The sequence below is a fragment of the Toxotes jaculatrix genome, chromosome 2 (genome assembly GCF_017976425.1).
Source record: "Toxotes jaculatrix isolate fToxJac2 chromosome 2, fToxJac2.pri, whole genome shotgun sequence".
Taxonomy (NCBI): Eukaryota; Metazoa; Chordata; class Actinopteri; family Toxotidae; genus Toxotes; species Toxotes jaculatrix.
The window spans coordinates 26112819-26124940 of record NC_054395.1 but is presented as its reverse complement, the minus strand read 5'-3'; the positions used below and the strand labels follow the sequence as shown (position 1 = coordinate 26124940).

At 44.4% G+C, this 12122-nt stretch overlaps 1 protein-coding gene across 1 annotated transcript in view; it reads right to left on the bottom strand.

The window, feature by feature from the left end:
• The window catches only part of itga5 (integrin, alpha 5 (fibronectin receptor, alpha polypeptide)), a 33841-nt gene extending 23326 nt beyond the window's left edge, over window positions 1-10515 (bottom strand). Inside the window, exons 1-2 of the mRNA XM_041060503.1 lie at window positions 10135-10515; window positions 1164-1294 (exon numbers count right to left, since the gene is read on the bottom strand). Of these exons, the coding sequence (XP_040916437.1) occupies window positions 1164-1294; window positions 10135-10343 (340 nt within the window). The 5' untranslated portion in view covers window positions 10344-10515. The remainder of the gene's footprint in view (window positions 1-1163; window positions 1295-10134) is intronic.
• Between the last annotated feature and the right edge of the window lie 1607 nt (window positions 10516-12122).

Below are 12122 nucleotides of genomic sequence, written 5' to 3'. Positions count from 1 at the left end.
CTGTGTTTTTTCTTTGACTGACCCTTTCCTCACTTCGCCATGGCTCCATTGTTCAGAACAGGCAGACGGGTGCTCTGTCAACGCACTGAAATATGAATCCATTCATTAGACATTCTCCAAAACTACTTTACCTAAATCCGACTCAACTGGAGTCTTTTTGTCAGGGCCTGCGGCGTCTGCTTCACTTGTCATCCAAACAGGACATTTCTTTGTCTGACCTGTTTGTTTATCGGTTGCTTATCTCACTATAGATCCCGGGGCAGGGCAACACAAACACGACCTGGAGGAAGGAAGGAGTATCCTTCAAAAACCTCTTCAACACCCCATTATCCCTTTCTTTCCCAAAGGTGAGGACACAAACAGGAAGACAGGATCTTCTCAAGTCCAGGAACCAATGTAGCCAACAACAGTTCAGCGGGGTGGAACACTGACGCCTGATCCAGGGCAGCTGCTGACAACAGGAGCATAAAGGAAACGCTCTGATGGCTCCAAAACGTGTACAGAGCAGCAAGAAAGCTCAGCCATTTCAAGAAAGTTTAAACACCAGCTTCAGTTTCTCAGCCACTCAAACAGCCAGGTAATAAGACCATATAAGTTAGACTGCACAGTCGCTAATCGCAAAGAAAGCATTTGTTTGGCATTTCTATTTCCTCAAATAAAATCCAGTGGTCAATTAAAAGCCGGGTCTCCGATAATGGCAGGGGATGTGGTCTGCAGGAACAAATAAAGCCTGGCCCCCTAATACAGGCCGGGACAAAAAAACAAGGGTAGACAAACTCCTGCTGCCTGTCCTATAATGTGCATGTTAAGCAGTTAAGCATTATGTACATTTCTACCACCTTATAAGAATTTCATGTTATTTTCAACACTATTCATCTAAAGTATTACTGTTCTATTTCGGTCAATGTAGGTGTATGTGGGTTAATGTATCAGCCAAGTAGTTTGTAGTAACTAGTAACATGCAGTGTTTCACAATAAAAGCCCTGTTAAGGAACACAGGCTTTCTGTCCATTCCTACTAAAACATGATCAATTATACATATCAAATAGAGCAAATCAGAAATAATACAAGTTATCTTGCGCATTTGAGGTAAATAAAGGAAGCTGGATTAAAAAGATGTGAGATCTTCCCAACACCACATGAATGCACAGTTAAGGCTTTACCTTCAGTATCAAACTCGATGATGTGACAGTCTGATTGGCTGAGGCTCCATGGACAGTAGAACACAGCTCCTCCCTCTTTAACCTTGACCTGCCTCGTGTCGGCCTTAGGAGCTCCTATCACCACACTTGCACTGTGAAGGAGAAACAAAAAAGAGAGACAACACGCCGTAAATCAAATGTTACAAGTTTACCAAATCTATAACCCAACACTGAGAAAACCTGAATCTCTTTTTCATACTGTTGTTAAGGTTTGCAGCTCTTAGCCTGGCCTCAATTAAAAATTGCATTCCAGACCTCCCGCTTACTCGACAGACCTAAACATAATGCAGCATGCACATTTTACCGCTTAGGGAGCTGGATTCTGACTCAGAAGCATAACATTTTAACAGGTTGCAGCACCGTTTTACATAATCCCAAACAGCCAGGAGAAACTGCATCTATGACGTGTACACGTGATGTTCAGTCAGACACACTCGCTCCACTTGTGTTCAGTCAGACACACAAGCAGAAACTCTTGCACGGTCACACATGCACCCCTGAGGGGCACATTCAATAGGAAAACAAGAAAGCAGACAGGGTAAGTGGAGTCACACTCTTGTTTCTACAGCTGTCACACCAAACATCCATGTCCTTGGAGCTACACTGTACAGCTACAGGAGAGGCAGCAAACCACTTCAACAGACAAAGAAAGAATCAGTGACGTTACAGGTGTATCCAAGACTAAAAACATGTAGGACGTACTTCAGAGATGAAAGAGAAGAAGAAAAAGAAGGGAGTGATGACACATTAATGCAGAAAACCAAGATTTGGGCATGGTTATGCAGGCTAAAACAAATCCCCAAGTAGATAATGTGACTTAAGTGGATGGTTTAGCTATTACCTCATTTTGGACCCACTTGACCTGACAAGCATCACAGACACAGTTGCAGCCATTGATGTGGGTAAAGAAGGCATGGGGCCATTAAGACCAGACAGTGTCTAGGGGGTTCCAAAACAGGACAAGCACACCCTTTCCTGCCCCAGATCTTCCAAGAGTGCACGAAAGTTTACATTTTGGCTAAACTTAGCATTCTGCCCCCAAGGGTAACTACTCGGAGAGGGTCCAGAGGAAGACGAAAGAGCCAGCATGAGTCAAACAGCAGTTAAACTGTGCAATATTCCAAGGCCTTGCAATCCCTGATAATTAATCCCACTGAACCTATCTATTACCTCGGATGACAAAACGTTATGAGATGGCTTATGGAAAAAACCTGACCGATGTGGGCCAGCGTGCGTTGGTGGTCAGTACAAAGCTTTCACATCATTTCAGCATCTATGGTTTTGAAAACACACAACTGTGGGGGAACAAAGGGAAAGCCACAGAGCAGAAGGTATGAGTTTAATATTACACCGTTTCTGTGGTTTCAGTACCTCAGAAAAGATACTGTAGAGTACAATGCCAATTCCAAATGTGGAGCAGAAACTCCCGATTTTTGTTGGAAGAGAGAAAAAGAAACAAACCAGTCTGACTTGGAAAGCAAGAAACAGTGTCCCCCTTTTACTTCTGACCACATATGCAGACGCAGGAATATCCCTGAGGAGCAGCAGAGCTCCACCTGCACAATAATCTAAATCACAGAGAGGCTTCCTAGTCAGGGATTCTCACGATGAGACAGCAGAGGACGCCCTTCTTGTTATCTCATGAACTTTCATGTACAAATATATGCAGTCAGTAAATATTTAAAATCAGCAGACCACAGCCTGTAAATCATTTCTGAACGATAACGTGCTCATCTACAAGTCACTGCGTCCATCACTGACAAGCCCACCAAATATATTTGAGGAAAATTTAAAAAAAATAATAATAATAAACTGAAGAACAATCGTGTTACAGGCAAATATCCAGGACAAGAGGGTTGGGGGAAAAAAGCCATGGCATCTTTTGTTGAATCAGACTTGAACAGAGTCCAACCAAAGTTGGCTGTGGCAGCTTTTCAAAAGGAAGAAAAATGTAGGAAATAACAAAACAAGCGGGTCATGCTTTAATCAGCAAGTTGGCAGCTGAAGCAAGTTTTCAGTACCTTACACAGATACATGCAGATGTGCAGACACACAATCACACACCAGCATGGATTGATGGTAATCTGGAAGTACTGTAAATGAGGAAGAATTAGCATTTAATGGGTCCCTATCTGGCGAGGATCAGTCTAGTTCTAACAGGCTGGTCCCCACCCCTTCTCCTTATCTGCTAGAAGTGCACTGAAAAGGTAGAGCTTTTGTATCATTAGCATTTAATGAAGCTTTAACTGCAGTCAACTGAGTGCTGCATAACAAATTCCTTTGTAAAAGCAGGGGCTCTGGGGTGGGTATGCAAATATATGGAATTAGGAGGGGGCGAGAAATCCTCAGCTGTTCAGCTGAAGGACAGACATGCTCATCAGGTTGTTTTCAAACCACAGCGAATCAAGCGAGACAAAGACCGTTGATAGTGGGAGTGAAAGCAGCACCGTCACAGGTTTGATGGGGATCACAGCAGGCAAAAGGAAAGCCACGCTGACAGATGTAGCTCAATATGCATCTGAAAAGCAGACAGGTTGCTCTGCTCAGGCTTTAGGAGAGTTACACCACCTTCACTTGGCCATTTGTCAGTTTTCATGTTGCTATGGACAAATAGCAAATCCATTTCACAACAGAGAGACTTGAGCAATGTCCTTGGTGGGGGAGTAGGCGTATGAAAAGCATTAGCGTCTTCACCATGTCTAGCATAGTCAATCCCACCAGCTGCCATACAGCAGCCACTAATGGCCTCCACCACCAGTCTGACAATTAAGCATTAATTAAACTACAGTAAGTGATTTGGGCTGCAAGTGAGGAATGCGTAAACAACGGCTTTTACTGCAACCGAGGGCTGGGTTTGTCTCATTTGAAGCTCAAGCAATCAGAGGATATTCTACAAAAAAAAAATCTCTCACCACACCATAATTGCCAGACTGTGGGGTTGAGAAATTAAGGGTGATGCAGAGTGCTGGAACTTGCTGATGTGACACGATCGTGAGTAGCCATGGCTAATATAGTTTAAAATGAGGTTACAGAAGGCAAATTCCTCTTTGACCCCCTCCCGTTCAGCCCAAACACCCCCCCCCCCCCCCCCCCCCCAGTTCCACATTTAATTGTCTTGCACCCAGCTGCAAAAGCTGATGTCACTTGAACACTATTATAACTGCTTTAAGCTAAAAAAAAAAAAAGAAAAAAAGGGGGGGGGGGGGTCACATTCACATTTGTTAAGCCTGCCAGTGCTGGCTGCAGTCAACATCTGCAGTCATAAACACAGCTCAGGGAACGATATGGCACAGGCACAAAGGGAACGGGTGGGGGAAAAACGAGTAGTGGCCTTCAGTCCTTCACAACACCTAAGTAGAAGCATGTACATTGACCCATGGAGTTTACACTGAGCTATCAACACATGCTTACACACTGGAGTGGTTCCATATCAGTAAAGGATCTCAGATGCAGTGACCTGATCTGAGCCAGAGGCGGCTCTTGACCTTCACTGCTCTCATTCCTACAGAAGGAAAATGGAGGAAGCCAGAATACAGCAAAATGCATCTATTGACTCTGAAGAATCGCTTCACCAACAAAATTAAACGGCACCCGGATCACAGCGAGTGGAAATACAGAGCTGTACAGTCACTTGACATGTTCAACAAATGAGCGAATAGTTTATTCTGTAGGGTGATGTCATCCTACAGCGGCAATATTGACGTTTCAAAGCCTGCATGAGCACTTAAAGTGAGATCAGCTGAATGACAGAAATGAGAAGTACAAGTAGTATGTGATGACTTATTCTAGACCACATGGAGCCACACGAACAGTCTCACGTCCTCTCAGAGCCAAGGCCAGACAGAAGCTGTTTGATTCCTTACCGCTGCCATATGGACGATTGTCTGCTCACACACACCACATACACACACATGTACTCAGTGCTGCTGTCCAGGAGCCCTGAAGATAATGAGAGTAGCAGTGCCTGCTGGGATGGCGTGTGCTGACTACAGAGAGTCTACTGTGCTGAGCTGAAGCCACATTTTTGTCGGTCAGCTCGTACTGTAAGACACAAAACCGTATAAAGATTCTATAGAGTATGTTGCTCTGATGGCCTGGAGCAAATCATAGCTCTTATAACAATTTGTAGAAGTTTCCACAAGAGAGGATGAACTTGAAAAGAACTCACTGAGATCTGAACCTGCACCAGCCAGCGTTGATCCGATAAACAGTCCGATCTGCCAAGGATCTGCTCTCACTGTGACCACAAAACCATTTCCCCAGTATCTTCAAAAGGATAATAGCATTGGAAGACAGGTGGTCTCCAAATTACAAGTGTTGCTGACCTAGTTAGCCAAACAATGTTGTGTATTGTCACACAGGAAAAATGTGTGGACGTCCAAAACTTTAGTTTAGACTTGATGATTTTACGCTACTCTGCAGCTGGGGTGAGGAGTTACCAGTCTGGTAACCGAATTAGCAAGTTGACACCAAGCTGATCATTGTTTTTACTTCCAGTCTTTCATCAAGAAACAATCGTTCTGCAGCTACATTAGACCGTCCTTGTGGGTACACTTACAGCTAATGTGTGAAAACCAGCAGCTGCTTCGTCAAAACCACCAAACATGTTGTGTTACTACAAAAAGCATTGCCACAAAAAGTGGCAAGTGAAAAAAAAAAATTGACATCCTCCCACTACTGTAAAACATCAAATTTACTATGCAGTTTCTCATACCAAAGTGCTGCCCACCGCCACCCCCTCCCTTTCACACCCCAACTGCCCTAAAATCCTCCTGCAGGGAGTTTAACTGCCGGTGGTTCACACCTCTCCACAATGCCCACGTCAGGGGGTCCAGTCCTCTCACCTCAGGATAGAGAGGCTGTTGTATTAAACGTGGTGCTGGGGGGGTTGAAGCAGCTGTTGAAACACTTTAACTGTGCACCCCAAACCCCAGCCTCACCCACACATGCATACATACATACAAACACACACATTCATAGACAGTAATGGCCCGAGCTTACGTCTTATTTCCATCTCAAATATGAGAACTGATGGTAATTTGAATTTCAACCAGTAGAATTTCTTAGTGCACCAGTGGACGATGGCGTCATTTGCTTATTGCCATATGAAGGATAGCATTTATCAAGTTACTATAGATGTGAGTCATTTCATGACCTGGGGTTAAAACAAACCAGGCCTGCTGGCAGCCAGAGATTAAATCTAGCAAGGTCTGAGTCAGGACGACCCTGACCAATGGCCAACTCAACTCAAAAGTAGACGTGACGTCCTGGGGGCATTCCCAACCCAATACAGCAGACGTGACAGCAGGGTCCACAGGCCCTTTAAACACATCGTCACCATCCACACTGACATCTTTTTCCAGAGAAACACACACGGGCTCATTATTTAAAACCCCTTTTACCAGCAGTCCAGTAAAATCTAGACAAGCACTTTATGTTTGAGCGAGACTGCAGCGTAGGCATGCTAAGTATATCCTGACTGACCTTTACAGCAACAGACTCTAGTGTTCCCAACCTACTGGCCTGATTATCACGGGTGCATACAAAGTTTGACAACAGAAAATCAAGGCAGCTTTTCACAAGGCCAATAAATTAAGAAAGAATTGAGTCATACTGAAAGCTCCTCCAATGGAAAACAGTCAACAATTTCTGCCGTCAGACAAAGGGCTCCATTGTCTGCACGCAACTACAAGAACCTGGATGAAGAAAAGCTTGGCAGCCCAAATATACAAGCTGCGCTCCTGCAGCTCAAACACTTAGCGGTTTGATTTAGAAACAGGTCCCCTAGAAAAGGACAGCAATGAAAAATAATAACAGAAATGAGACTGATCAAATATGGAGAGGGACCTCGGTGTAGACACAGAGAAAACATCACTGCTTTAGTGACCAAAAGAGAGCCCAGTCCAATGTCAATATTAGTTTAACTCTAACCCTGTTTGAGAGGAGAGTGACCTACATGAACCGGCTGACCTCGGCATGTGCTCGTCATGGCCAAATCATCTGTGAGCTAATTCACATCACCGATGTGTCACTAAAACACATGCGTGGACTGGAACATATTACTATCTCCATCAGGGGGTTCTCCATTATTTCCCACTGACATAGCTTTTTATCGACATGTAATCTTGTTCGATGCTGGAAGAAAGGTCCAAAGGTGTTTAAAACATATGTTCCCCGAAAAGTCCAGCATAAGAGCTTTCTAGCATCTTTCATCACTATCACTGTTTTCGCTTTTCCACAGGCATGAGAAGACCTGGTCTGTTATTATTTACAGCCCCTGACCTTTGACCGTTTCTATCTCAGTATGATCCACTCCCTCATCCCTGCCTGGCACCGGAGAAAGTCAAAGCACAGTCAGTTGCTGTTGTTTGATTATGAAGTGTTTGAGGAGAGAGTCAAGCCTAAGACATCTTTCTCACGATGCGGGGGGGGGGGGCGTACGTGGTGAGTGACATTCAGAGACTGCAGACTGAGAAGAGTTCATCTTTTCTCAACATGGAATAACACACACACACACGAGGGGACCATATATCCTCTTGCCCTTCCTCTGTGCATCTGACAAGAGCCATCACACAGTTCACAGACACTATCCTCAGGCGTTCTTCCATGGTGGGCCGTCTGCCAGTGTCCAAACTTAATTTTATTACGCCAGGCCGAAGGGCACGACAGACCGCATATATAAACTCGTTGTCAAGGATGAGTGGTAAACCAGGAGAAAGTAAGCCTTTGTGTTTGTGGGCCTGACAGGGGCATTTATGGATGGAAGAAGTATCGTCCTCCCTTGTCTCTGTATCTACATCTGCCATCGGTCTCATTTCACCAACACACCGCTGCAGCGATGTACACAACTTTTTGTAAGAGCAGCAATAATTTTACTTGTGAGGTCGGAGCCAGGAGCACAGCAGCTCATTCCAACAAGAAAAAAAAACTCCCCGTGCAACCCTCAACTGACCTCACCCCAGGATTCCAGCTACTCCCCCACTCCCCATGTCTCTGAAGTGTGGGCGATGATGATGTGATGGCAAAACCAACAGATAACAGAAACTCTTTTCGAGACTCTACTGATATGTTTTGATGTGTCAACTTCTAAGAAACTGTGGATGAAAAGTGGCAGATACATGTGGTTTGCAGATAAAGCGATGATTCATAGTCTTAAATCTCCGCTCTCGTACTTTGTTTGGATTGACATTTGACTTCTGAATACATATCATCCACAGGAAAATTAAAGGGCACAGGGTTGTAAGAAGCTACACTCGAACATTATTCCTGCTCTGCCTGTCAAACCATTGTCTCATCTCCTCCTACATAAGTGTAGAAAAGTTCAGATTAAGTCATCAGTAAGATGACGTCTTCTCTGTCTCAGACTTAATGGAACAAGAAGAGATGATGGGAGAGAGAGGCTAGACAGTTGGGGGGGGTGGGAGTCTAGGGGACAGATGAATTAAAAAGCCCTGAGGAATGACATCAGCATTGAAGGAAGAAAGGAGGGGGACGTTGGAGAAAGAAGTGGGGTCCATGTATACGAGCCTCACCTACTAAATCATACTGGTCTCCTGAAGCCGCTGCTTCTGAGGCAGAGAAATGAAGACCAAGAGAAGCAGGCTTTTAAAGAGACAGTGGGGGCCAGGGGAAGAGAGGGGGAAATCTCCCCATGTCTGAGTGTCTGCCGTCCAGGGAAGTGGGGAAGAGGAACAGGGAAACTAGAGCTGCGGCTGGCAGCCCACTCAGCACAAAGCCCTTTCTTAAATCCCAGCATGCTGGCTGGTTGGACGGTGAGCCGAGACACCGTTGGTGCACAGCAGACACAAACTCCAGCCAGGAAGTCTGATCATGTCTGAGTGAAACCTTGACTGCGGCTGCATAGCCTTTTGTTAATGATCATTACGATTACAGGGTTGGGTCCACAGCTCTCCAAAATCTACAGAATGGGCAGCAACACAAATGCAAATCTTTCAGCAGCTAATTTAACCCATGCCTTGCTTTTTCGTTGCGTCCCAGTTCACACAAAGACCTAATGCTCCTAGGACAGTCAACATGTCCCACACTTTTATTTTCTCCTCAGATTACTGGACTATTAGACCTGACCACAGGCATGTCATGCATGAGTTTAAGTTAAAAAAAAAAAAGAAAAGACTGATGCCAAAATCTCTAAAAGAAGAATGCTGAGACAGTCGCAGCATGCTGAGTGTCACAGGGATCACATCCCCACTGAGCCAGAAGGCATCACAGCAGAAGCATTTCAGTCCAATAAGACATGATTGCAGAGGGCTGCAGTTAACAGGCTTTTTTTCCTGGCGTTTTAAGGTGATGGCAGATTAAGAGGTCAGAATTAAATGTCATTTTGTAAGGGCAATGAGATTAGGATATGAGGGCAATTCCAAAAGGCTCTGTTCTTCATTTGGGCTCATCCTTTTTTATGATGAAACAGCCACTCTTTTATATTGGTATTATCCGAGCTTTGATGTAGGAGTCGTTTAGAACATAAATGCAATTTCCTGAATATATTCAATTACAGTGAGTTGTGGGCACACTGAGGGCGTGTGCGCTGTGCGTAAAGAATGTGCACACAAGGCACAGTATACACTCAAAACCCTGATTTAATGTCAGAGCCAAAAGACCATCCCACAAATGTATTGCGTTCTTTTCCTATTGGAAAGTTGTTTTGTAACTTTAACAGGGGAGTTGTAAATGTTCTGAAGTTTGGCAAAAAAAAAAAAGAAAGAAAAAAAACTCCGATAAAAACCTCCAATGGAAAGTTTGCACGCTGCGCGCAACATATTTGTGTACAACTGGGTGTCGTGAAGTGCCCAGATGAAATGATAGACAAAATGTCTTAAGACTTTTGTTGAGGCTTGTTGCTGAAAGCCCTTTCTTCTATGTCTGCTATAAAACATTAGAAAAGTTACATGACTTCTGCGTTAAAGACACTCACCTGGCAGAATCGGCTAAATAAAAGTCAACAGCGTATCCGAAGTAGCTCCCTTTAGGTCCGCTGTAAACAGCTGGATTCTCCACGTCCAAGTTGAACGCTTCGCAGGCAGGCTGAGAAAAAGTGAGTGATAGTACGGTGACACAAAAGAGTGAGCGGGCGAGGAGGGCCACCTTCCTCGGCGTCTTTACGCAAAACCGTTCCAATCCCATTTTTGAGAATAAATTAATCCACTAAAGTTTTGTTTTAATTGTCCCAATTGTCGCGCTTTGAAATCCGCAGATCAAGCCTGAACGCAGCGGCTGAATATGGCTAAAACTGCATCCCTGTAACTCTAACCGGCCAGTATCTCATTAACGCTCCGTCTGCTCCTCTCAGCGTCCTCGCTCCTCTCTCTGCTTTCTCTCTCTCTCTGCCTCTCAAGGCCCACGCCTTCCCTGCTCACCTAATCATGATACATGAAGCAGGGAGTTCCCACAGCCGTGACAAAGTTTGGAGGAGGAGCCAGTGATTCCCTAAAAAAAAATGAAGAGGGCTCTTCTCATCCACTAACCTATCTGGGAGTATATGTTTCCCATTGTGGTACAGCTGTGGTCACTTTTGCACTTCAGAGACTTTGTTATCAGTAACAGTGAGGTTATTAACGGAAAGAACAATGGATCCCAGATTCTCTTTTCGATTTTATCTCAGTTATCTTGACTTTTTGAGACTGAAGGTGGTGTCAGAGAAGGCAGCCTGATAGGTGATGGGCAGGTCAATGAATCTTCACATGTCCAACCAGCATGTGGTTGCCTGTTTACATGCCTCTGCTGTCCCTGGCATGATAATCTTGTGGATCTTTATCTCCTGAGGTTTTCACTGATAAGTCGGGAATTCAAAAGCACTGTTTGTGTGTCCTTTGTGAGCATTAACCACAACTTTTTTTCAGTAATAATAATATGGAAGTATTCATACTGCTGATCTTTTTCACCAGTGTCTTTGATTGATTCCATGAAATTTTGTTTTGCTAAAACTGGGAACATAAAGTGCCTCTACTCCACAGCACAACTCTCACAACAAAGCAGTGACTTATTTGTATAACTCCACACTAATTATACCTTTATCTTACACCCTTGGAACCGAATGTGTGATCCATATGTATTTCTATCTAATTACAGTGTTGATCTGATTTGGGCATACGATGTCCTCTGGAGCTCTCGGGGGTGTGGGAAGATTTCGTACTCCTTCTTCTGAGTCACACGAGACCGAGGAAAGTGGTTAGGCTGCGAAAAGCAACTGCTCACTGAAATGAGACCTTTAATAAACCAATCCAGCCTGGCTGGAATTAGTGACTGTTGGTTTAGCTGATTCGGTTGAAGCCTCGGGGATTGAACACAGGGGCCAAATTTGGCTGTGTCGCAGTAGCAACATGAACTCTCTGTCAAGTGCTGCTCGTATTTATAACTGGTTTGAAGCACCCCGGCACAGGGAGCGACGTCTGACCATAGACTGATGGGAGTAATCCAGAGTGTCTGGGGGGGGCCAGTTCACAGCTGTTGGGGGCACTTGATGGTTCAAAGTCCTAATCCTGGAAGGGTCTCATTCTGTTTTTAGGCCCTCAGGATGAGATTGTAGATGAATGAGAGCCTGAGTTCAAGGCGTGGTTTACAGACAGACAGACAGACAGACAGAGATTACATGTAGCCATCAAAATGATTTGAAGTCCAAACTTTCCCACTGAAGCCATGATTTGGTTTTTCAGGATAAACATCATATGGAAACTCTGAAACGGAAAGATGTTTGTGCATCTGCCACAAACACACTGATGAATTAAAATGATAGGTATGTCAGCTCATGTCACTTTGATTTGTGTTTCTGGATATTCTGAAAGTCTGAAGCCGTAGTCATGCGCATTTAGTCCCATGACCTCATGTATGAGGTCAGTCAGAGGGGACGAACAAATTCTTGGGAAATAGATAAACTTGATGTCAGCTCTTAGTCACTGTCTTCTT